General features: G+C 56.5%; 2 protein-coding genes across 2 annotated transcripts; both read left to right on the plus strand.

Annotated features, from left to right (window-relative positions):
- Nucleotides 1-861: 861 nt before the first annotated feature.
- Nucleotides 862-13200, plus strand: PINK1 (PTEN induced kinase 1). Its single transcript, XM_075721536.1, has 8 exons — nucleotides 862-1185; nucleotides 3739-4050; nucleotides 5028-5131; nucleotides 7111-7293; nucleotides 8206-8369; nucleotides 9683-9810; nucleotides 10919-11155; nucleotides 12192-13200. Exons 1-8 carry the CDS (start codon nucleotides 862-864, stop codon nucleotides 12450-12452), a joined length of 1713 nt encoding a protein of 570 aa, XP_075577651.1. The 3' UTR covers nucleotides 12453-13200.
- Nucleotides 13201-15143: 1943 nt separating this feature from the next.
- On the plus strand, nucleotides 15144-18187 carry AGMAT (agmatinase (putative)). The gene is made up of 8 exons (XM_075721689.1): nucleotides 15144-15490; nucleotides 15637-15839; nucleotides 16626-16674; nucleotides 16811-17006; nucleotides 17336-17515; nucleotides 17779-17863; nucleotides 18001-18070; nucleotides 18154-18187. Exons 1-8 carry the CDS (start codon nucleotides 15144-15146, stop codon nucleotides 18185-18187), a joined length of 1164 nt encoding a protein of 387 aa, XP_075577804.1.
- Nucleotides 18188-21104: the final 2917 nt, after the last annotated feature.

Here is a 21104-nt window from a genome sequence, read left to right on the forward strand (position 1 = left end):
GCCATGCCCTGGCCGTGCACAAGCCATGCTCTGCACTGCACCGGGCCGTGCCCTGCATTGCCCTGGGCCATTCCCTGGCCATGCACAGGCCATGCCCTGCACTGCACCGAGCTGTACCCTGCATTGCCTGGGCTGTGCCTTTGCTGTGCACAAGCCATGCCCTGCACTGCACCGGGCCGTGCCCTGCATTGCCCTGGGCCATGCCCTGGCCGTGCACAAGCCATGCCCTGCACTGCACTGGGCCGTACCCTGCATTGCCCGGGCTGTGCCTTTGCTGTGCACAAGCCATGCCCTGCTCTGCACCGGGCTGTACCCTGCATTGCCTTGGGCTGTGCCTTGGCCGTGCACAAGCCATGCCCTGCACTGCACCGGGCTGTACCCTGCATTGCTTGGGCTGTGCCTTTGCTGTGCACAAGCCATGCCCTGCACTGCACCGGGCTGTACCCTGCATTGCTTGGGCTGTGCCTTGGCCGTGCACAAGCCATGCCCTGCACTGCACCGGGCTGTACCCTGCATTGCTTGGGCTGTGCCTTGGCCGTGCACAAGCCATGCCCTGCACTGCACTGGGCCGTGCCCTGCATTGCCCTGGGCCATGCCCTGGCCGTGCACAAGCCACGCTCTGCCCTGCCCTGCACTGCACCGGGCTCTGCCCTGCACCGCCCCGGGCGCGCCGCCTCGTGCCCGCCGCGCCCCGGCGGGAAAGGAGCGGGGGGGGCGTGGCGGCGCGCGGGTGACGAGTGATTCCCCGCCGAGGCCCCGCCCTCTTCCCCCGATGGCCCCGCCCCCTGCCCCGGAGTCCCCGCCCCCTGCCCCGGAGTCCCCGCCCCCTGCCCCGCGGCCCCGCCCCCTGCCCCGGCGGCCATGGCGCTGCGGCTGCTGCTGGCCCGGGCCCTGCGCCTGCTGCCGCGCTGCCGCCCCGGCCCCCCGCGCCCCGGCCCCCGGCCCGACCCCCGGCCCGACCCCCGGCCCGGCCCCCGGCCCGCCCCGCCGCCCTCGCCATGGCGGCCCTGGCTGTCCTGGCTGCCCGCCGCCCGCCGCCTCCTGCGGGCCCCGGCCGGCGGGTTGGTGGCCCTGGCGCGGCGGGGCGGCGGCGGGGCCTGCCTGGCGCTGGCGCTGGCGCTGGGGCTGGTGGAGCCGCGCCTGGAGGAGCAGCGACGGGCCGAGGCGGCGTGCCGCCACATCCAGGTGCGGCGGGGCCTGGGGGGCTGCGCAGGGACCCCCGGGCCTCCCGCCGGGGAGCCCCTCAGAGACCCCCCATGAAGGAGGGGTTGGGGGTCCGTGCTGTGGGGAGCCCCTCAGAGACCCCCTATGGAGGGGAGGGGGGTCCTCGCTGTGGGGGGCCGCTCAGAGACCCCCCATGGAGGGGAGGGGGGGGTCCGTGCTGTGGGGAGCCCTTCAGAGGGCCCCTATGGAGGGGAGGGGGGTCCTCGCTGTGGGGAGCCCCTCAGAGACCCCCCCATGGAGGGGAGGGGGGTCCTCGCTGTGGGGGGCCCCTCAGAGACCCCCCATGGAGGGGAGGGGGGCCCTCGCTGTGGGGGGCCGCTCAGAGACCCCCCCATGGAGGGGAGGGGGGTCCTCGCTGTGGGGGGCCCCTCAGAGGCCCCCCCTGAAGGGAAGGAGAGGGGGATCCTCGCTGTGGGGAGCCCCTTAGAGACCCCCCATGGAGGGGAGGGGGGTCCTTGCTGTGGGGAGCCCCTCAGAGACCCCCCATGGAGGGGAGGGGGTTCCTTGCTGTGGGGGGCCCCTTGGAGACCCCCCATGGAGGGGAGGGGGGTCCGTGCTGTGGGGAGCCCCTCAGGGACCCCCCATGAAGGGGAGGGGGGGTCCGTGCTGTGGGGAGCCCCTCAGGGACCCCCCCATGGAGGGGAGGGGGGTCCTCGCTGTGGGGAGCCCCTCAGAGACCCCCCATGGAGGGGAGGGGAGGGGGGTCCTCTCTGTGGGGAGCCCCTCAGAGACCCCCCCATGAAGGAGGGGTTGGGGGTCCTTGCTGTGGGGAGCCCCTCAGAGACCCCCCATGAAGGGGAGGGGGGTCCTCACTGTGGGGAGCCCTTCAGAGACCCCCCATGGAGGGGAGGGGAGGGCGGTCCTCGCTGTGGGGAGCCCCTCAGAGACCCCCCCGAAGGGAAGGAGAGGGGGATCCTCACTGTGGGGAGCCCCTCAGAGACCCCCCATGGAGGGGAGGGGGGTCCTTGCTGTGGGGAGCCCCTCAGAGACCCCCCATGAAGGAGGGGTTGGGGGTCCTCGCTGTGGGGAGCCCCTCAGAGACCCCCCATGGAGGGGAGGGGGGGGTCCGTGCTGTGGGGAGCCCTTCAGAGGCCCCGTATGGAGGGGAGGGGGGGTCCTCGCTGTGGGGATCCCCTCAGAGACCCCCCATGGAGGGAAGGGGGGGGTCCGTGCTGTGGGGAGCCCCTCAGAGACCCCTCATGAAGGAGGGGAGGGGGGTTCCTTGCTGTGGGGAGCCCCTCATGAAGGCGAGGGGGGTCTTTGCTGTGGGGAGCCCCTCAGACACCCCCCGTGAGGGGGTTTCCTTGCTGTGGGGAGCCCCTCAGACCCCCCATGAAGGGAAGGGGGGGGTCCTCGCTGTGGGGAGCCCCTCAGGGACCCCCCATGAAGGGGAGGGGGGGTCCGTGCTGTGGGGAGCCCCTCAGAGACCCCTCATGAGGGGGTTTCCTTGCTGTGGGGAGCCCCTCAGTCCCTGACCCCCAAAAAGGGAGGGGGCCGGGGCCCTGGTGATGGGGGTTTTGTGTCCCCGGCGGCTGGCGTCGAGCCCCCGGCTCCGTCCCCCGTCCCTGAGACGGCCGGGCAGCCTGCGAGGCTGGGCCAGGCCGTGCTGGCAGGGCACCGGGGACGGGCGCTGCTGAACATATTTCCTGGGTAAAAATAGCCCACGGTGTGCAGGGCCAGCTGTCGCCTGCCCCGCTAGCCGGCAGACCAACACATTGCCACGGAGGTTCTGCCTTCCCCTGAAGTTTCTCAGGATGCTTTCTCCCCCCTGCCCTCGCTGCGTAGTTAAATTTGCTGTGCTTCCCCCTTCCGCCGTCCCTGAATCCGCGTCCCTTTGGCGGCCACCGGCACGTCGGGCTTGTAGATGACAGCGAAGCGCGCTGGTTTGTGTCGGTCCCGGTGACAGCTTGGCACCGCCAGACCCGTACGCTCACGAATGCTGTGGTTGAAGTCCGGAACAGCCCTCCCGTGCTTTGTTTTCTCGCGTCTCTTTTGATTTCCTCCCCCAGTTTTCTCCTGTCACCAATTCTTCCTCGACCCTCATACCTGGCTGCCAGAAAAGCTCAGGGCATTGTTTTTCCATCTGTTGTTGCTCTTAATGGCTTTTCTTTTAAATGCTATTTGCCTGGTTTATTTATGGAGAGGGAGAAAAGTGTAATAGCGCATCTCTTTTTAGAAGTATTGGGTTAGACTTGTCTTTACAAAACATATTTACGTTCTGGATTAGCCAGTGACTCCCCATTCCTCTACAGCACCCTCGGAAAGGGCACCTTTGGTAAAGACTGTTTTCAGGGTAATGTGTTTCAGACAAAAAATATATGGTCTGCAAATTATTTTCCCCATGGTTACCGTGATTTGAGCCGTAATAGTTAGAGTCTGATGGTGGCTTTCTGGTTGGACCAACCCAACGGGATGCGTAATACCGCTTAAAGAGTAAGGGAGTTCTCCTTCGTTGGGAAGCCTTGAATAACCAAGCGGGTTTTTTTTATCGTTGTCTTTTCTTATTCCTTTCAGACTGTGTTTGTTGGAAAGAACAAGCCACAGAAAGATCCCCTGAGCTCCTTCCGCTGGCAGGGCTTCAAGCTGGAAGAATATCGCATTGGCCAACCCATCGGGAAGGGCTGCAGCGCCGCTGTGTACGAAGCAGCTATTTCTTTCTGTCGCGATCGTCGGGAGCGTGCGGAGAGCAGCCGTCTGGCAGGGCCGGGGCCGGCCGTGCAGCGGGATCGTAGCTCGGCTTCGCAGGCGGCTGAAGAGGAGTCTGTAGAGAAACACCAACCGCAAGCGGCTTTTCCGTTAGCTATCAAAATGATGTGGAACATTTCGGTAAGGAGTCGGTTCTTAATCTCCTTGTCTGTCAGTGGGAAAGTCTGGCTGAAAGGTTGAACACTTGAGTGTGTCAAGCGCTAATTATGTAGTGCACGGCGAGCGTGTCGAAACAGAGCTGTTCATAGGTGACATCGGCGACGTCAATTGGTAGCGAGCAGTCCCGGAGCAAGGTAAGGAGCATTCATCGTTCTTCTGGAATCGGCATCGGGAGCTGCTGGTGGTGGAGTTGTTGGTTATGGAGGTGATGTTTCTGGAAGAAAAGCTCTTCTGAAGCTGGCTGTAATGGCAAGGTGTAAGAAATGGGAAGCCACTGCTGCCGGTGCTTTAGGAATCGGTGTCCTTGTAGGCGTCAGGATAGAAGTAGATTTTCTTCTGCCAGGGGCGGCCGAGGTGCAAGTCAGCGGTCGCAGGGGTGGGGCAGGGACCCTGCGTGCTGGCTCCCCTTGCCGTGAAGCGAACGGGCGAGATCTGCCCTAGCGTTTCCCAGCCCGGTGACTCTTTGGCGATCCACCCGCTCCGCGTGGCTATTCCACATTTAAAAAAAATCCACGTGGCTTTTCCCCTTGAAAACGTTTTGTGGCACTTGATGTGACAAGAGAGTCTTCCAAAATGCCAACAACGTCCAAAACCCCTTGGGCTCCAGAAATACCCTGGCATTTAGCTGTGGGCTTTTCCAGTCAGGTTTTGAAGTTGAAAGTGAGTGTAAACGTATAGCTCAGAGTGCTAGGACGCATTTGAAGAGACAAATGGATTTCTTTCTGCAAGAAAAGGCCTTGCCACGTCCCTTGGTAAATTCTTTAGGTAGTTAATTGCCCTCCCTCATTTTCAAAGTAGAGAAGGGAGTCCCTTTGATCGTGTCTCAGTTGATCTAACTCCAGACGCAGTGCCAGCGTCAGGATTATCCCCTCTCGGTCTGTATTGAGCCTGGAGGATTTTGGAGCTTAAATCAACGTGGCGTGTAATTGCTGTTGCAGGCTGGTTCGTCAAGTGAAGCCATCCTCGACGCTATGGGCCGAGAGCTTGTGCCAGCCACGGGGGTTGCCTTAGCCGGAGAGTACGGAGCTGTCTCTGGCCGCAGGTACGGTCACGATGGAAATGGCGGCGGTTCTCAAACGGCGACGCGCTCATTTTATCCATCGATCAATTTTGCGGCACGTCTGTACTGTTAAGCAGATGGCCAGAGGTTTCTGGAATAGTTTCTGAAAGTAGATAAAAACAAAGCCTTGGGATTATTAATGGCTCGGGAGGCGTGCGCGGATGTTTTGTCTAAACGACGGAGCCTTCAGAAGTGCCGCACGCCTCCAACATCACGCAGGGACGGGCTGCTGGCTGCCTTGGGGATTTTTCTCCGGCATGCTTTTCTCTGGCGCAGGTAGGAAACCAGAGAGCCATCCCGCCGTTCAGACAGTGATTTAAGATGGTCCCCTTTACTCTGAGGGGCAGATCGTGGCAGGGCTTGTTGGCGTGCGGGGAATCCCCGCAGCTAGGCTGTGCCGGCTTGGATGGCGTCGTCGAAAGGGTACGCCGATAATTAGGGACCCATCCATCCTGCCAGCGGTCCGATGGCTGACCGTGCCCCGACACTGCCATGCCCCATGTCTTTCTTTCCCCTTGTGTAAAATGCTTTGATACCTGGATAAATTGTTAAAAGCTAGGAGGAGCTAATTAGGAATCATTTAAATGTGCGTCACGGTGCTTTTTATTTACAAAAATAGACGCCTACCGTCGGTAACAGTCTGACTGTATTAAACGTCAAACGATTTGACTGTGTTACAATTTGACTGTATTATTTTAGAACTGGTTTGGCTGTAAAATGGGTGCCGGGCAGGGAGGCGGAAACTGTTCTAGTGCAGGGAAACCGGTGAGAAAGAAAATGGAAAATGACTCCGTTCCCACTCTTTTGCCCGAGTGGAAAATGAGCGAACAGCATGAAGGTGGAAAATCGCACGGCAGCTTGTAAATTATCTCGAGTTAGCTACATTTTTGTTAAAAAATGGGTCTTTCTGTTCAATTTGAAACAATGGAGTCCGCAGTTCAGATTGTCTGATTTAAATTTCAAATACATCTCGGCCGCCAATACAAATGAATAATGAATGCTGTGTGGCATGTCGCTAGCTGAGAATGCAACAGAGCAGCCGAAGGGATATTTGACATTCAGGGGATGAGAGGGAGAGAGATCTGGTTTGCGGATACAGAGAGGTAACCTGCCTTTCATTGCAGTCAGTGCTTCCTGCCTGTGCCATGAAATAGAGCCTCTAAATCCATACGCCTAGTGTGAAGTTGACCTTTATTTTATGTCTAACAAAGTAATCGTGTTTGGGTTTTTTTTTCCTCTAAAGCTGTCGTCGTCGTTCTTTTTGAACCGAGAAGCAGCCTGTGACTGGCTCCGCCTTTGTTAGCAGCACGGAAGGGCTAGTAGGGTTTGAATAAAATTCAAGGCTGCACGTTAAGTGTAAGGGTTTCCAGCAAAGCTTCGTTTGCAGCGCGGGTAAAGCACCGGTATTTCCTGTTCGGCCATCGGATATAGGGAAATCCAGTTACAGCGCAGTCCTCCTAGCAGCCACAGGTCGAGTCTCGGTCTGCGTACATTCCGCCGGTGTATCAGCAGACGGCACCGCCTCGATGACGGTTCAGGAAGCGCCGGGGTAGATTTTTGAACTCCCGAGGAAGTGCCGGGACCTGCCCGCCGCCGCGGTGGATCGGCTCAGGCTGTGGGTGCTCTGCATCGGCGTGGGGAGCGCTGGGCTGAGGCGCTGGTTAGGGAGTTGGTGTGAGGGCAGGGAGGTTGCTGCCACTGTTCTTCTGAACCGAGTGGCTGCTAGGGTGTGAACGTTTGAATATTTGCTTCACGTGCAGTCCTGTAATCTCTACCGGGCAGTCTTAATGCTCTCTCTAATAACGTTTTTGCTGCAGAATAAACGTGCTTTGGAACCCTTTGGTGGGGAGGACGGGCTGTACTGATGAAAAGTAATTCCAGATAGAACAGAGACATGCCGGTGATAAATCAGAACTGAGCGGGAGATTGATGTAATCTGTGGTATCTATACTTTTCCACAGAAAAACGGTCCTTGGGAAGAAGAAGTTGCAACCTCATCCGAATATAATCCGGGTGATCCGAGCGTTCACATCCTCCGTCCCTTTGCTGCCCGGAGCCTTCGCAGACTATCCCGACGTTCTTCCGTTAAGCCTGAATCCCAGAGGGATTGGTCACAGCCGCACGCTCTTCTTGGTGATGAAGAAGTAGGTAGAGAGAAGCTTGTTAACGCGACTCGGGCTTTTCATGAGACTGCCCAGCGGGGCTGCGTATTCTGCTGCTGCACGGGTCCTTGCAAAGTTTTGGCCTGGGCTGCTGCCAAAAAGCGGAGTACGCTCTTGGAAGCGCCGCCTAAGAACTGTTCCAAGTCCTTGAGGTTTTAATTCTAGCTCGACAATGAAGACAAGCCGTTCTTTTTTAATGATTACCCCAAATTAAAATAAGAAATGTGGAGCTCGTCCCCGTTTGTCTGCCCTTCTAAGTCTGAACTTCACCCCTAGTCTGAATGCGCCGCTAGAGACGGAGTAGAATCGGTAATGAGATTTATTAGTGCTCGGTGTCTCTGGCTTTCTCGGTTGGGTTTTGGTTTTGAATTTGGTTTTGAATTGCTGTGGCACTGACATAAAAGCACCTTCTGTTTCCCACTCTTTTGTTCTGCCTGCATCTGGAGAAGTGCTCTGTCTTCTCTGTATTTCAAGAATGTGTTCTTTCTCCTGATGAGCACACCACCTCCTTTTGCTTGTACGATCTGCATTAATAACGTGCCTCCTCTTCCATGCAAAATATAACACCGGGACATAAAAACCTGTAAGAATGACCACTGTGTCCCCGGAGCCCCTCGCCATGCTGTTGAAGAGGCTTCTTTTGTTCGCAGTTGTTGAACTCGGGCAAGAACGCCGAAAATTCAGCGGCGGGCGGTGTTGCAGAACGGGGGATTTGAGAACAGCAGACAGAGGCGCGGTGTTGGGTTGAGGCTGGGAGGTGGGAAGGCGTCGCGGAGGTCGGGAAGGATTTGGCATGTACGAGTGTGCGGTATCCCCAGGCAGACAGCACTGAGGTTGAACCGCAAGCGAGAAGCTTCCGGGATGCTAATTCGAGGTTTTCCTTGTTCTGACTAGTTATCCGTGCACCCTGCGCCAGTATCTGAGGGAGAGCAGTCCGGACGTTTGTCTCTCCACGATGATGATTTTACAGCTTTTGGAAGGCGTGGATCATCTCGTTCGACACGGAATAGCGCACAGAGACCTGAAGTCTGACAACGTCTTGGTTGAATTTGATTCTGGTACGTAGATCGCTGAGTATGAATGCCAATTAGGTCACGCACAGAAGCGATGCAGTCATGTAGGTATTCGGCGAAGTCCTACCCAGGCGTGCGCTGGGGGGAGAAACGAGCATCAAACTCTTTGAAGAATCTCAGGTTTAGGTTTTAGCTTACTGCTTGCTGTCACTGCCACGCTGGGGAAGTCCTTTATCCTGTCTGTGCCTCAGGTTTGGGATCATTGAAAGGGACTCAAAAGGAGCGTTGCGCCGTAATCAGACGGAGAGACGCGGAGTATTGCGAGGCGATGCGTTGCGTGAGCCCAGCGAATGTTGGCTGGAGCAGACGGGCATATAATAACGTTGCATTGGTGATGCTGGAGGTGCCTTTGCTTCAGGCTCTTGGCTCTGTCATCTCCCAGTAGCCAAATAGCACAGGGCGGTTCCTAAAATCCCACCTCATGGTCAGGTTACTACTGCTGCACGCTGGGATGAGGAAGTATCGATTGGAAGGCAAGGGAACTGACAGCGTTAAAGCCAAAAGCAGCGTTTTCATCGTCTTGGTTCTCCCGTCAGCCTCTCTAACTGAGATTTTAATTACCTGAGCTCTTTTTCTGCGTGATCGAGATTCGAATGGGCAGGAAACAATAGCAGGCAGCCAGATCTGTGTAATTAAAGGGCTTGGTACAGCAGCCGTGGAAGGTTTTCAGTGATACTGATGCCATCCTTCTCTTCTTGAAGGAAAAGCTGCTCTGGAGCTATGCTGAATGCGGTTAGGGATGATCAAAAGCATCGATTTTTCCATATTGGAGTCTGGAGAAGTAATGATTCTACTTTCCAATGTTTGACTTGTCATCAGGACAAGAACTATTAACTAATGCAAAGTTTCTCCAGCCTTTTGCTATAGCTAAGTATATATCTATATATATATATCTATTTGCTATAGCTAAGTATGTATGTATATGGCAATAGCTTTTGCTATAGATAAAAACAAAGGGAAAATAAAAAAGAATATATTCCTCCATCACGGATGAGTCTCTAACCTTACATGTCCTCAATTTCACGGTATCCGCGGCATTTTGTGAGACGCACGTTCCGTGGGGGAGCGCTAAGGTTCTCTAAAGAGGAAATGGAATAACAAGTTTTGTTTTAATAAAAGCGGTATTTCGCCCAATAATACAGAGCAGAAGTGGGAAGACAGCGTGTGGTTGTGCTGATTTCTGGGGGTTTGGAGCTTGTTCCTGAAGAGCGTCGGGGGTGTCCGTGTGAGGTGGTGTCTGACAGAGCCAGGTACTCCCGAATGGAACGCTAACTCTGCTTGCCCCGTGTCGTTTGCAGCCGGCTGCCCCTGGCTGGTGATCACCGACTTCGGTTGCTGTTTGGCAGATGAAAACGTCGGCTTGAGACTGCCTTTCACCAGCTCTTACGTGGATCGGGGTGGCAACGGCTGTCTTATGGCACCCGAGGTAAATCCCCCTGCGGTAACGGTTTGTCTTGCTGGTTGTCTGCTTGTCCCGCTGTCGGGGCTCAAAGTTCCAGCCCCAGCTGTGGTGCGGGCTGTGACAGGAACTTGAAAAAGGGTGGGATTAGGTCTAAAAGCAGCGGAGGGCATGCGTGTGCATCCCTTTGCCGCGATTTGTCCCTGAGCCTTCCCCCACGTGCTCAGGCCGATGCTTGCTTATGCATTCTCTGCTGGCGTGTGTTCGCAGTAATCCCTGCTGAAAGCCTCCGCGATCCGACCGCTCGTTTCCTACCCGTTCATGCTTACTGACATAACTCAGTCATGCAAGGCGGTAACCTGTAGCTGGTTACTGCGTAACTAATCTCACCCTATGCTCCGTCACCGAGAGCCATGTCCCATAAAGCGGCGTAGGAGGTCCACGTTCTGACTTGAGTTATGCTTGCTAAACCTCTCTGTGTTAACAAAAAAAGTCCTCTTCAGACCTGTGCGGAGCAGTTGTCAAACAGACACCTTGAGCACTGAAAGGTGGAACGTAATCAGTCAGTGTTACGAGGCAGAATTTCCCACAGAAAGTCTGCTCTTCGGTCTTTTCTCGGGCCCCTTTCTAGGTAGCTATTAAAGAAGCTTATGCAGCAGTCCTTGTGTTGCGACAGTAGTTTTTGGATGAAGTTCAAGGTGGTGGGGAAATTATTTACAGTTCCTGTTTTTTTATTTCTCCGATGATAACCGTAATAAAAGCGAAGACACCCTTAACTGTCCACTTGGCCTGGAGCACTTTTCCTTGCACTGCTTAAGACTTGCTCGTCTGCATGCCCCGTCTACCTAAAATCCCAGAGTGAAACGGCCCTCAGGGCTCCGCGAACGCCGCGCAGGGGCAACGGTGAAAGCCTAGGCACAGTGCCCAGGCTCATCCCGGTGTCCTGGTGCGCTGAGCCGTGCCTAGAGCACGCCAAAAGGGAAGTTTTACACCAGAGATTTAGGTGAAACCTAGCTTTGGTGTCAGTCTCTCTCAGTTTATTACAGTGGAAATGCCGACTCAACTCTTGAAATTTAGTTTTAGCACAAAGCCCACGCTAGAGCTGTTTATTTGAACATCCCCGTCTCTCTGGCAGGTGATCACAGCGTCGCCTGGTCCAGGCACGGTGATCAACTACAGTAAAGCCGACGCTTGGGCTGTTGGAGCGATCGCCTATGAAATCCTTGGCCTGGCCAATCCTTTCTACGGCCATGGGGACTCGACGCTGGAAAGCAGAAGTTACCGTGAAGACCAGCTGCCAAGCCTGCCCGATCGCGTGCCCCTTGAGGTGAAGCAAGTGGTAAAGATGCTACTTCAGCGGGATCCCGACAAGGTAAGGAAGCGGTGCCTTGAAGAAGTCGTCTGAGCAGCCCTCGGGGTATCGTTTGTAGACCGTTTCTCCCCGGAGGGCTCCGCGTGCAGGACTGTGTATCAGGAATAGCGTGGCCAGCAGGAGCAGGGAGGTGATTGTCCCCCTGTACTCGGCGCTGGTGAGGCTGCACCTGGAATGCTGTGTCCAGTTTTGGGCCCCTCAGTACGAGAAGGACATTGGGGTGCTGGAGCGTGTCCAGAGAAGGGCAGCGGAGCTGGGGCAGGGTCTGGAGCACAGGGCTGGTGGGGAGCGGCTGAGGGAGCTGGGGGTGTTCAGCCTGGAGAAGAGGAGGCTGAGGGGAGACCTGATCGCTCTCTACAACTGCCTGAAAGGAGGTTGTAGTGAGGGGGGTGTTGGGCTCTTCTCCCAAGTAGTTAGCGATAGGACGAGAGGAAATGGGCTCAAGCTGCGCCAGGGGAGGTTTAGATTGGATATTAGGAAAAATTTCTTTACGGAAAGGGTGGTCAAGCATTGGAACAGGCTGCCCAGAGAGGTGGTGGAGTCCCCATCCCTGGAGGGGTTCAAAAAATGGGCAGAGGTGGCACTTGGGGACATGGTTTAGTCTAGTCTACCCTTGATTGGCTTAGAGTAGACTTGGTAGTGTAGGTTAATGGTTGGACTGGATGATCTTAAAGGTCTTTTCCAACCTAAACGATTCTATGATTCTATGACTGCAATCCAGATATCGTTCCAGCCTAGGTAACGATCGAAGGCAAGCAAAAGGGCTTTGCTGAAGTACAGCGCGGCCTCTCACATGCGGCACCAAATAGTTTCAGGGATTTCAGCGGACGCTTGTGTCAGGGACTGGCCCTTGAATCGGGGGGGTTGCGTGCAGTTGCCTGATAATAAATAGTCACAAAGGGCTTTTTAATTCACAGGGACCTCCTGGTGCCTTAGAGGAGGCCTGGGGGACTTTGGGCAGCGTAGATGCTACATGCTAGCGATGTGACAGGATTGCGGCAGGGTCAGCTCATCTTCCCTCTCCTTCCTTTTGCAGAGATTGTCTGCTAGAGTTGCTGCTAACGTGCTTCACCTGAGCCTCTGGGGTGAAAGCGTTCTAGCGTCCAAGACCCTGAAACCCGACCAGATGATCACCTGGCTTCTCTGCCAGGCTGCGGCCGCTTTGCTCATGGACGGGCTGGTGGATAAAAGCCGGGTAGAAACCAAAATGAAGATGTGCTTTTTGGCGAACCTCGAGTATGAAGACCTCTGGGCAGCAATGCTCCTGCTGCTGGCCTGGAGAAGCCGGTCTGGGTGAAGGCTACCATCTGGGACGCGACCGTGCGATAGATAAATGGCACTTTCGAAAGGCACATAGGAATCTTTTCTGTCTGCCGGGAATCCTGTAGCGCTTTAGGGAACAAAACTGCAGGCCTGTGTCGAAGAGGTTGAGTTTCTCTCTAGGAAGTGTTAGCGCACGCTGCTTTTCTTTGGCTGCTAGAGGAAATGCCCTTGCTTCGTTAGTCTCTCGGTGAGGGTTTGCGGACCTTGCGGGTGTGCTGAGGTACGTGGTTGGTTTTGCTCACGTTTGGGAATTTGTAATTGACTTCTAAGTTGTGCGCTGAGTGAAGCAAGTTCCCTTGCAGAAGCGGGAGTGTGTGGGAGGAGGCACTGTCTAGCTGCTCTTTACACGGAAGCATCACGGATTTAAACAAGAATACGCCGAGAAAGCTGAGCTGACAAAGGGATGTGCAATCTTTCTTTTCTTTGGGAAACCGGCGGTGGTCTTAAGATGATATTCCTCTGCAGCCACAGACGTATTTTGCTATAAAATAACAGCCTCAAAGCCTCCTAGTGCGGTGCCGACTGGTGAGCGTCAGGAGCTGCTCGCTTCTTACAATACCACACCGCTACGTATCTAGCTAGTTGCACGCAAAATGGCGCAAGTACAACGAACCCCAAACCTGCTTATTTCTTTCTTGTATTTGTGCAGTGAGCGCTGCCGCAGAGTCCGAGGCCGAGTCAAACTGCGTCCAGTTAGGGGTAATACCGCAACCGAAATAGGGCTGAGCAGCAGTGCCTGCCTAAAGACGTTCATGTGATGCTCTTCCGTTTTACCTACCTGTTTTTTTCTGTTTAACAGTGAAGTAATATCCTTTGGTCGGGGAGGATAGGAGACATCGATGTTTGAACAACCACCCTCGTGTTTATGGAAACGTGGTTCGATGTCATGTCTGTCATTGTGTTTAGAGGAACTTGGGGAGAGAGTTATGCTTGTTGCACAATAAATTGAAGATTAAGCTCTGCTGCTGAGTGGGTTCTCTAAATCTAGTTCGCCTCCGTTCGTGGGATCCAGGCTTTAGGCTGCGGAGGCCCGGTTCAGCGGTGTCGTTCCAGTGCCGTCTCTGGAACACATTATTTTATTCCCCCAAGGGGAGTTTCCCGAAGAGGAACGGACCTTGCCTCGTGAATGTGCCCGTTTCGTACTCCCCTGAGCGGCAAATCGCTGGCTGCTCCTGCGCTTCCCAGGTCGATGACATGGTGTGTCAAGCGGCTGATCTCCCTGAGCAAATCGTCACGCGGTAACGTGCCGTCAAGGTCTCGCGCGCTGAAACGGCGTCTAGGTCAGCAGCAGTGCCAAAGTACCTGCGGGGGAACGGCCCCGCGCATTTTGCCCGTGAAGGCAGCACGCTGCTGGGGCTGTACAGGAGGCTCAGCAAAGAGCACAGAGCCTGGGAAATCACGGAAAATGAGCTCGCTGGGCGACAGGTTGCAGAAAAAGAACTTTTTAATCTTGGTCTGACCCTAACCGAAGCCGCTGCTGCTTTTTTCTTAGGTACTGAGTTCTTGCGGCGCATTTTTAGCTGGGATGGCCGCCTCCAATTTCTGTGTGCGCTCTCCTGTGAGCTCTGTGCCCCTGTATCTAGCGGCGAGGCCGGTTCCCTGCGCGCTGTCTCTGGAGCTTTTTTGGAGGGTAAATACTGTTGCTTTTTTGGTAGGTCGCCGCTCCGACCTCTCTCTCTGTTGTTCTGCTGTTCCTCTGAGCCAGCAAGAGCTGGTTGGCTCAGCAAGGCGCAGCTCCGCTTGTTGACATGCCGGGTCTTTCCTTGTCCCTGCAGTGCCGGGCACGGAATACACACGTATTCCGTATCCAAACCAAGTGTATGGAGAGCAGGCTTTCTGCTGTGAACATATGCTGGGTGGTTTTTTTTTTTTTCCCCCCCTTGATTTTCCTCCCAGGTCCAATCGCTACACGAGTAGGGAGCAGAATTAGGACCCAGAGCCATCTGATTTTGAGCGTGTCCTAGTAGGCCAACCAGGGTTTGATCTGTGCGGGTTAACTCCAGACACTGGAAACCTGCTTCCCCTGGAAATTGTCTCATTTCATCTCTTTGTCCTCAAAAAGGGCCTAAAACGCTTGTCCCGCAGCACGGCCTCTGGTTCTTAAATCCCTATGGTTGCGTCTCCTTTGCTTGCGTGTTGTCTGTCTATGGTTCTGCTGAGGTTAGACCTTTTTTTGTTTTCTTGCACTGCCTGCCTTTTGTTAATGAGACGTTTTTATGATTCTTCAGCATTCCGGGTGCTTTTGTAAAGTGCCGTTTAAAAGTGCATGCTGTTAATGCAACAAATGCTGCCTTACTTTCTGCAAATGCCCGAGGGGAGCAAAACCGGAGCGTTTCCCGGCGCTTCCCTCTTGCCCTGTTGCGCTAATCCCGACGCTCGAGCTGAAGCCCCTTGCCGCCGCGTTTGTTCCCGGTGTTTGCCGGGAAGCAGGCCGTGCCGTGGGGAAAGGGGGCGGCCGGGAGGGGGAACGCGAGGCCCGAGCCGAATCTCTGCCCTTGCCCCGAGGAGCGGGGTGTCCGGCCGCACTTTGAACCGCGGGGAGGGCGGAGGGAGGGATGACGGAGGCGGCTGGCTCCCTGCCCGGCTGCGGCGCTCCAGCCGAGACGGGACAGCCTCCGCGCTGCCCGTCGCTCCGCTCCGTGGGGGTCGGAGCCCGTGGGGCAGGATGAAGCGCCTGCTCCGGGCCGGCTGCAGCCAGCTCCTGGCCCGGGAAGCCGGGCTCCGCGCTCGCGAGCTGTCGGCGGCTGCTGCTGCGACCACCCCGCGCCGTGGCCCCTGGCCCCTGGCTTTTCTGGCCGCCTCCGGCTCCTCGCCCGGGGCGTCCGCGGGGCATGGGGCTCCTTGCCGCCGGGGCTCACAGTTCAACGTGCCCCCCAGTGCCCTGTTCGTGGCCCGGCCCGTGGGGGTCTGCTCCATGATGAAACTGCCCGTTCAGGCGTCGGCGGAGGGACTGGACGCAGCTTTTGTCGGCGTCCCTCTAGACACGGGCACATCCAACCGGCCGGGAGCCAGGTAAGGGCTAGCCACGGTGCCGGGGAGCCCGGTGCTTCGCTCCGGCCGGCATGCGCGGCTCTCCTCCCGTGGGAGGAGCGCTGGATGCGCGGTGCCGGCAGCGGGAACTGCCCGGCAGCTTTTCCCTTGCCGTGCTCTCTCCCCAGGTTCGGTCCACGGCAGATCCGGGCCGAGTCGGCGATGGTGAGGAGGTACAACGCCAGCACCGGGGCAGCGCCTTTCGACTCCCTGCGGGTAGCTGACATCGGGGACGTGAACGTGAACCTCTACAACCTGCCCGACAGCTGCCGCCTCATCCGAGAGTCCTACCGAAAGATAGTGGCCTCCGGCTGCGTGCCCCTCACCCTGGGTAAGGACCCCGCATCTCCCTGCCCTGCCACCGCGTCCCTGCGCGTCCGAGCTCCCGCTCCTCCTCCCCTCCTTCAGGCTGAACGTGGGAGAAGGTGAGCGATGATTCTGTCCCCTGCACGGGGTGTTGTGCTCCATCGGGGGGGAATTGGCAGGCTCTCTGCTGAAATTGCCACCGTCAGCGATGCCTCTTGCGTCAAAAATGAGGAGGCCGGGTCAGCCAAGAGACTGTTGCAGTGCTTGCCTAGCCAGCACAGCCCGAAGCTCAACCGTAAATAGAGTTTGCAATGCGCTTTTTGTGTCCTGTTGAGCGGGGACCCAAAGCCAGAGTGGTTTGCGTCCCTCTGGAAAGCTTCGAGCTTGAGCGAGGGCCCGGCAGCGTGCTGCTTCACATGAGGCGCCATTTGGGCGCGCGTTCACGTTCCCAGCCGTCGTGGCTTGGCATGGCTGCAGGAAGCGAGGGTATAGAGTAACGAGGGGCAAATTCTCAGTTACAGCGTCCTCAGGAGTGACTCAAGCACTTATAAGCCCGGTCGAGGGTCCCGCTCCACGGGCTGCCCCAGCCAGCAGAGTCTGGACCACGTCTGGTCTTCCCATTTTTCCGAGGAGGGGAGAGAGGAAGCAACCTGCACCCGGGAGCCTCGGGTTTCTTTCAGGAACAAAGCCCTGGGGTGTATAAACAAGTGCAGGATGACTGCAAGGGGAGAAAAAACCACCTGGGAACAAACAAACTGAGCGCTGAGCCCCTCTTGCGGCGCGTTACACCCTCTTCCCTGTCCTGTTGCAGGTGGAGATCACACCATAACGTACCCCATCCTGCAGGCCGTGGCAGAAAAGTAAGTTGCTGACCTGGAGGCGTACGGTAAGGACGTGGGAAGGAGCCTTGGGGAAGCTCCTGGTTTGCTGTCCGTGGCGTAGGCAGGGCCGTCGCCCACGGGATGGGGACTAGCGTGGCCACCCTGTCTCGACCAGGCACGGTCCCGTGGGACTGGTGCACGTGGATGCTCACACCGACACCGGAGACGCAGCCCTGGGAGAGAAGATCTGCCACGGGACCCCGTTCCGGCGCTGCGTGGAGGAAGGGCTGCTGGACTGCAGCCGCGTGGTCCAGGTCGGCATCCGAGGCTCCTCCTACGAGCCCGATCCTTACAAGTACTGCCGGGACCAGGTAAGCTCAGCCGCAGGCACCTGCCGAGCGCTGCTTGCTTTCCCCACCATTAATATTCCCTTAGCTTCAGCAGGAAAAGGAAGTCTCTTCCGCATCTTGTCCCATGCCAGCGGCTTGGCCCGCCGGACAAGTGCTCCCGGCGCACGGAGCCGTTAGCTGAGTGGAGAATAAGAAAGTGGGGGCGAGCGGAGGGTGCCTCAAGGCGCGCCTCTGCGGCTTGGCCCTGGGATGAGGATTTATCCCGGCAGAAATCCCCCGTGGGCAGGGAACGCTCCGCTTTGCCCGCCGTTCCCTGAGCGCGTCTTGCCTGCGTGTCTGCGCGCCCGCAGGGTTTCCGGGTGGTGCCGGCTGAGGAGTGCTGGAGGAAGTCCCTGGTGCCGCTGATGAGGGAGGTGAGGGAGCAGATGGGGCACAAGCCGGTGTATATCAGTTTCGATATCGACGGACTAGACCCCGCATACGCCCCGGGCACTGGGACGCCGGAGATAGCCGGGCTCACGCCCGCGCAGGTAAGGGGGACGCGGCTTCGTTTCCCAGCAGGAAGGGGGTGCTTTTGCTCCCGTTAAAGGAGGTCGTGCCGCCAGCGCGGCAAAGCAAAAGGTTAGGGAGACCGGGGAGCATTTCGTAGCGGTGGGGAGGAAAGGAAACGTTGAAGTGATGTGATTTGGTCCGTATAGGCTGGGTTTCCTTAGCTGCACAAGGGGAAAGCAGAGCCCCGACCGCTCTGCTAGGTCAGATGTGTTTCTTGATCCCAAATCTGTTTTCTTCTTAGGCTTTGGAGATCATTCGTGGCTGCAAAGGCCTGAACGTAGTGGGATGCGACCTTGTAGAAGTTGCTCCGATGTACGATGTCTCCGGTGAGTCTAAAGACGGTTGAGAGCAAGACGTGTGCCTGGCCGGGGCGGCTGCCCGCCGTGGGTGAAGGCGGTCGGGCATTCATGGCTCGTGGTTTTTTTTTTTTTTTTTTAATCTCCCCCTTTTTGCCTTTTCTCAGGTAACACAGCCCTCCTGGGGGCAAACCTGCTCTTCGAGATGCTCTGCGTCCTCCCCGGAGTGAAGACAGCGTGAGCGCAGCTCCCGCCTGCCCCAGGGGCGACGCGGCTCCGACCTCCGCCGAGGCTTTCCCTGTCCTGTTCCCCTCGCCCGGTTGCAGCGAACGTGGGCTTTGCAGTAAGGAATAAATGCCATTTGCTGCTAGAAAAGGTAATTTCAAGCTGAGAAACTGTAGGGAGCAAATGGGTTCGAACAGCCCGTTTCCTGGGAAAGGTAAAGATGAGGCTAATGGCGCTTCGCCTCTGCTTTCGCAGCTGGAATCGCTCGCCTGGCTCACGGGGGCTCATGGCAAAGCTGTCGCTGCTGAAAGGTTTCTCCCATTAAGACACAGCAGCGGGACAATGAGTGTGGAGGGAGGGAGGGCAGCCGAAGGCGGCCTGGGGCTCGTTCTGAGAGGAGGGGGAGATGTGGCTGAATTTCCTGCGGGGGGATAACGAGGCGACTCCTATGGCAGAGGCGGTTTAATTGCCCCTGGAATTGCCGAGCTGACGCGGAGGCGCGGTCGGTTTGTACATGGAAACACAGAGCCACCTCATCGCACATTAAAATAGTTTATTTTGGTTGCGAATCTGTAATCGTCTTAAAACAAATTGACATCAGTGCCTGTTCACACATACAAAAAAAAAAAAACCCAAAAAAACCAAACAAAAATAAAAAAGACAAGTTTGCCAAATAAGTTAATCCCCCCCCGCCCCGGTATCAAAAGTGCAAAATATGTACCTAGTTTTCAGTCCTACTTCTCGGGCTGCGTTAGTGTACAAGTTCCTGGCAGGCTTTGGGCGATGGGCAGAGCGGAGGCAGGCAGCCGCAGACGGCTGCTGCCCACCACGCTCGCTACAGGGAGGAATTTTTGGTACAACCTTTAGACCGGGGGCCCGTATCCCTTCGCTTCAGCTTCCGAGTGGTGCGCGATCGCTCGGATTTCACTCGAGGGCTGCGCTAGGACTGGATTTCCTCAATCTTTGGGTTACCGACCACCACGTGCGTAACTGAAGCGCAAGCGCGTTCCGCTGATGATGCGTTACGATACAGGATATGGGTCGAGCGCCGCTGGAGGCGGCGGGTTAGAAAATTATCGGGGGGTGATGGCTCACGACTGCTGGGCGAGGGCGGACAGACCTCGGGCATAAGCGGCCTCCGACCACGCTCTTCTACAAGAAAGCAAGCACCCGCTGCTCCACGACGGACACCAAAGCTAAGCGAGGGGTTTAGAACGGTTCAGTGTTTGCTTCAGCCCATGAAAGAAGGGTTTTTTTCCATAAAACGGCGACACAAGCAGAGTTAGTCTGACCTGGTTAAAAGCAGCGAAGGGTGGAGTTAGGGCTAAACAGGAGCTGTGCTCCCGTCCAGCCATGGCCGGCAAGGGTGGACCGCTGCAAGCACTCCTTAGACACAGCTCCATCTAAAAGGAGAGGCTACCTGTGCTAAACAGACAATTAAAACCAGGATTCCAGCGGGCGTGCGGCACACGAGCTGCACTTTGAAGGCCGTAAGGCCTTCTTAACTTGGGGCAGGGCTGAATTCCCCTGCTGTAGCACAACTAGGCACTTTTTTTTTTTTTTTAATGTGTCAAGGGTTTTCTCCTGGTTTCTGACCAGTTGAAGAGCCAGCAGAGACCCAGACAGTATTCTTTTCTGCTTTTGCAAACTTTTAAGAAGGTATGTGGAGCCTTCTGCTGGGCTACGACCTTATTCTAGCCACGTCCTGCCTGGCAAGCTGCGGGAAAAACACGAGCTCCGGCGATTGCTCCGGCCAAATGAAAATGAAGTCTAGCGGCATCAGGCCAACGTTTCGCTCCCGCTCTATTTCAGCGGTACGTGTGCGCCTCAGAGCTCTCTGGCAGGGAGAAGCCCTTGCCTTCCTGCATTCCCTCTACTCTGGTGCCTCATCCATGCAGCAGCACGAGCTCAGGCTCCGCTGAGCTAAAATTAAGTAACCTCACGTAGGGTCAGTTGGTAGCATCGCAGCCTTTATTTGGAAGTACGTGATACACGGCGTTGGAGATACCTGCGGCGGTCGAAGCACGCCGATCTGCTCCCAGGGCGGGGAGGAATGCAGCAAGCCGAGGGGTTGGGAGCAACTAGTTCGTGTAGGCAGTAAAATGACTTGAGCATTCCCGGATTTCGTACGGCAGATAGCTCGGAGATTGGCATAGTTATTCCTACTAACCGGCTGCTCCGCTAAGATGGTAACTAAGGCGGCAAGGGCCCAAGTGAGCTTTTAATTAACGGCATGAGCTCATCCAAGCGCTCTACCGACAGGTTCGGAGCCCTATGGCAACGGCCGCCCCGCTCAGCCCCCCGTGCTTTGGCAGTGCCGTAGCCCAAGGCTGACTCGGTGCCGCGCAGAGCAGGCGCAGCGAGCCCCAGCCCAGGCGACGGAGTCTGCCCCGGCGCAGCGAGAAGGAAGCATGAGCCCCGCAGGATTTGGGTCCCGGCCGCAAAGAGAAACGCCGCTGCTTCACTTTATCGCTTGAGGAGCGGAAGGCGGCCGGGAGCCTGCCGCTCGCCTTCCCTCCGCCTTACGAAGGCCACCCGTTCCCTGCCGCGGTGTTGGAAGCGGCTGCTGGAGCGCTGCTAGAGCAAAGCAATAAACCAAACCCTGCGCTTTACAACTGCTCTAGCTTCACACGGACCTACGAGTTCAAAAAGACCAAAAAAAAAAAAACAAAACCCCAATGCGAACAAACGAAAAAAACAACCAAGGCAGCAGCCTGCGTGTTGAGAAACAAAGGTTTGCGGCAAGAAGGAAACGGGCGAGAGGCTGAAACCGAGCATCTTAAACCCACACCTAAACCAAAAGGAGTTTCACACGTAAGCGGCGGTCTGAAGATACAGCACTTCTGGGGCAACGTTTCAAGAATACAATCATTGAAGAATTAGGTTCCTTGCTAGAAAGAAAGGTTGGCTTGTACTACAGATGTGAGGGTGTTTGAAAGGAGCCCGCACCGACTCCCTAGCAGCTAGGTAGAGTTTCTTTTACACATCTACTGGCTCATAGCAGCTCACGCCTACAATCTGAGGACACGGTTAAAGTTATGGCTCT

This window comes from Pelecanus crispus, chromosome 15 (genome assembly GCF_030463565.1).
Source record: "Pelecanus crispus isolate bPelCri1 chromosome 15, bPelCri1.pri, whole genome shotgun sequence".
NCBI classification, from domain to species: domain Eukaryota; kingdom Metazoa; phylum Chordata; class Aves; order Pelecaniformes; family Pelecanidae; genus Pelecanus; species Pelecanus crispus.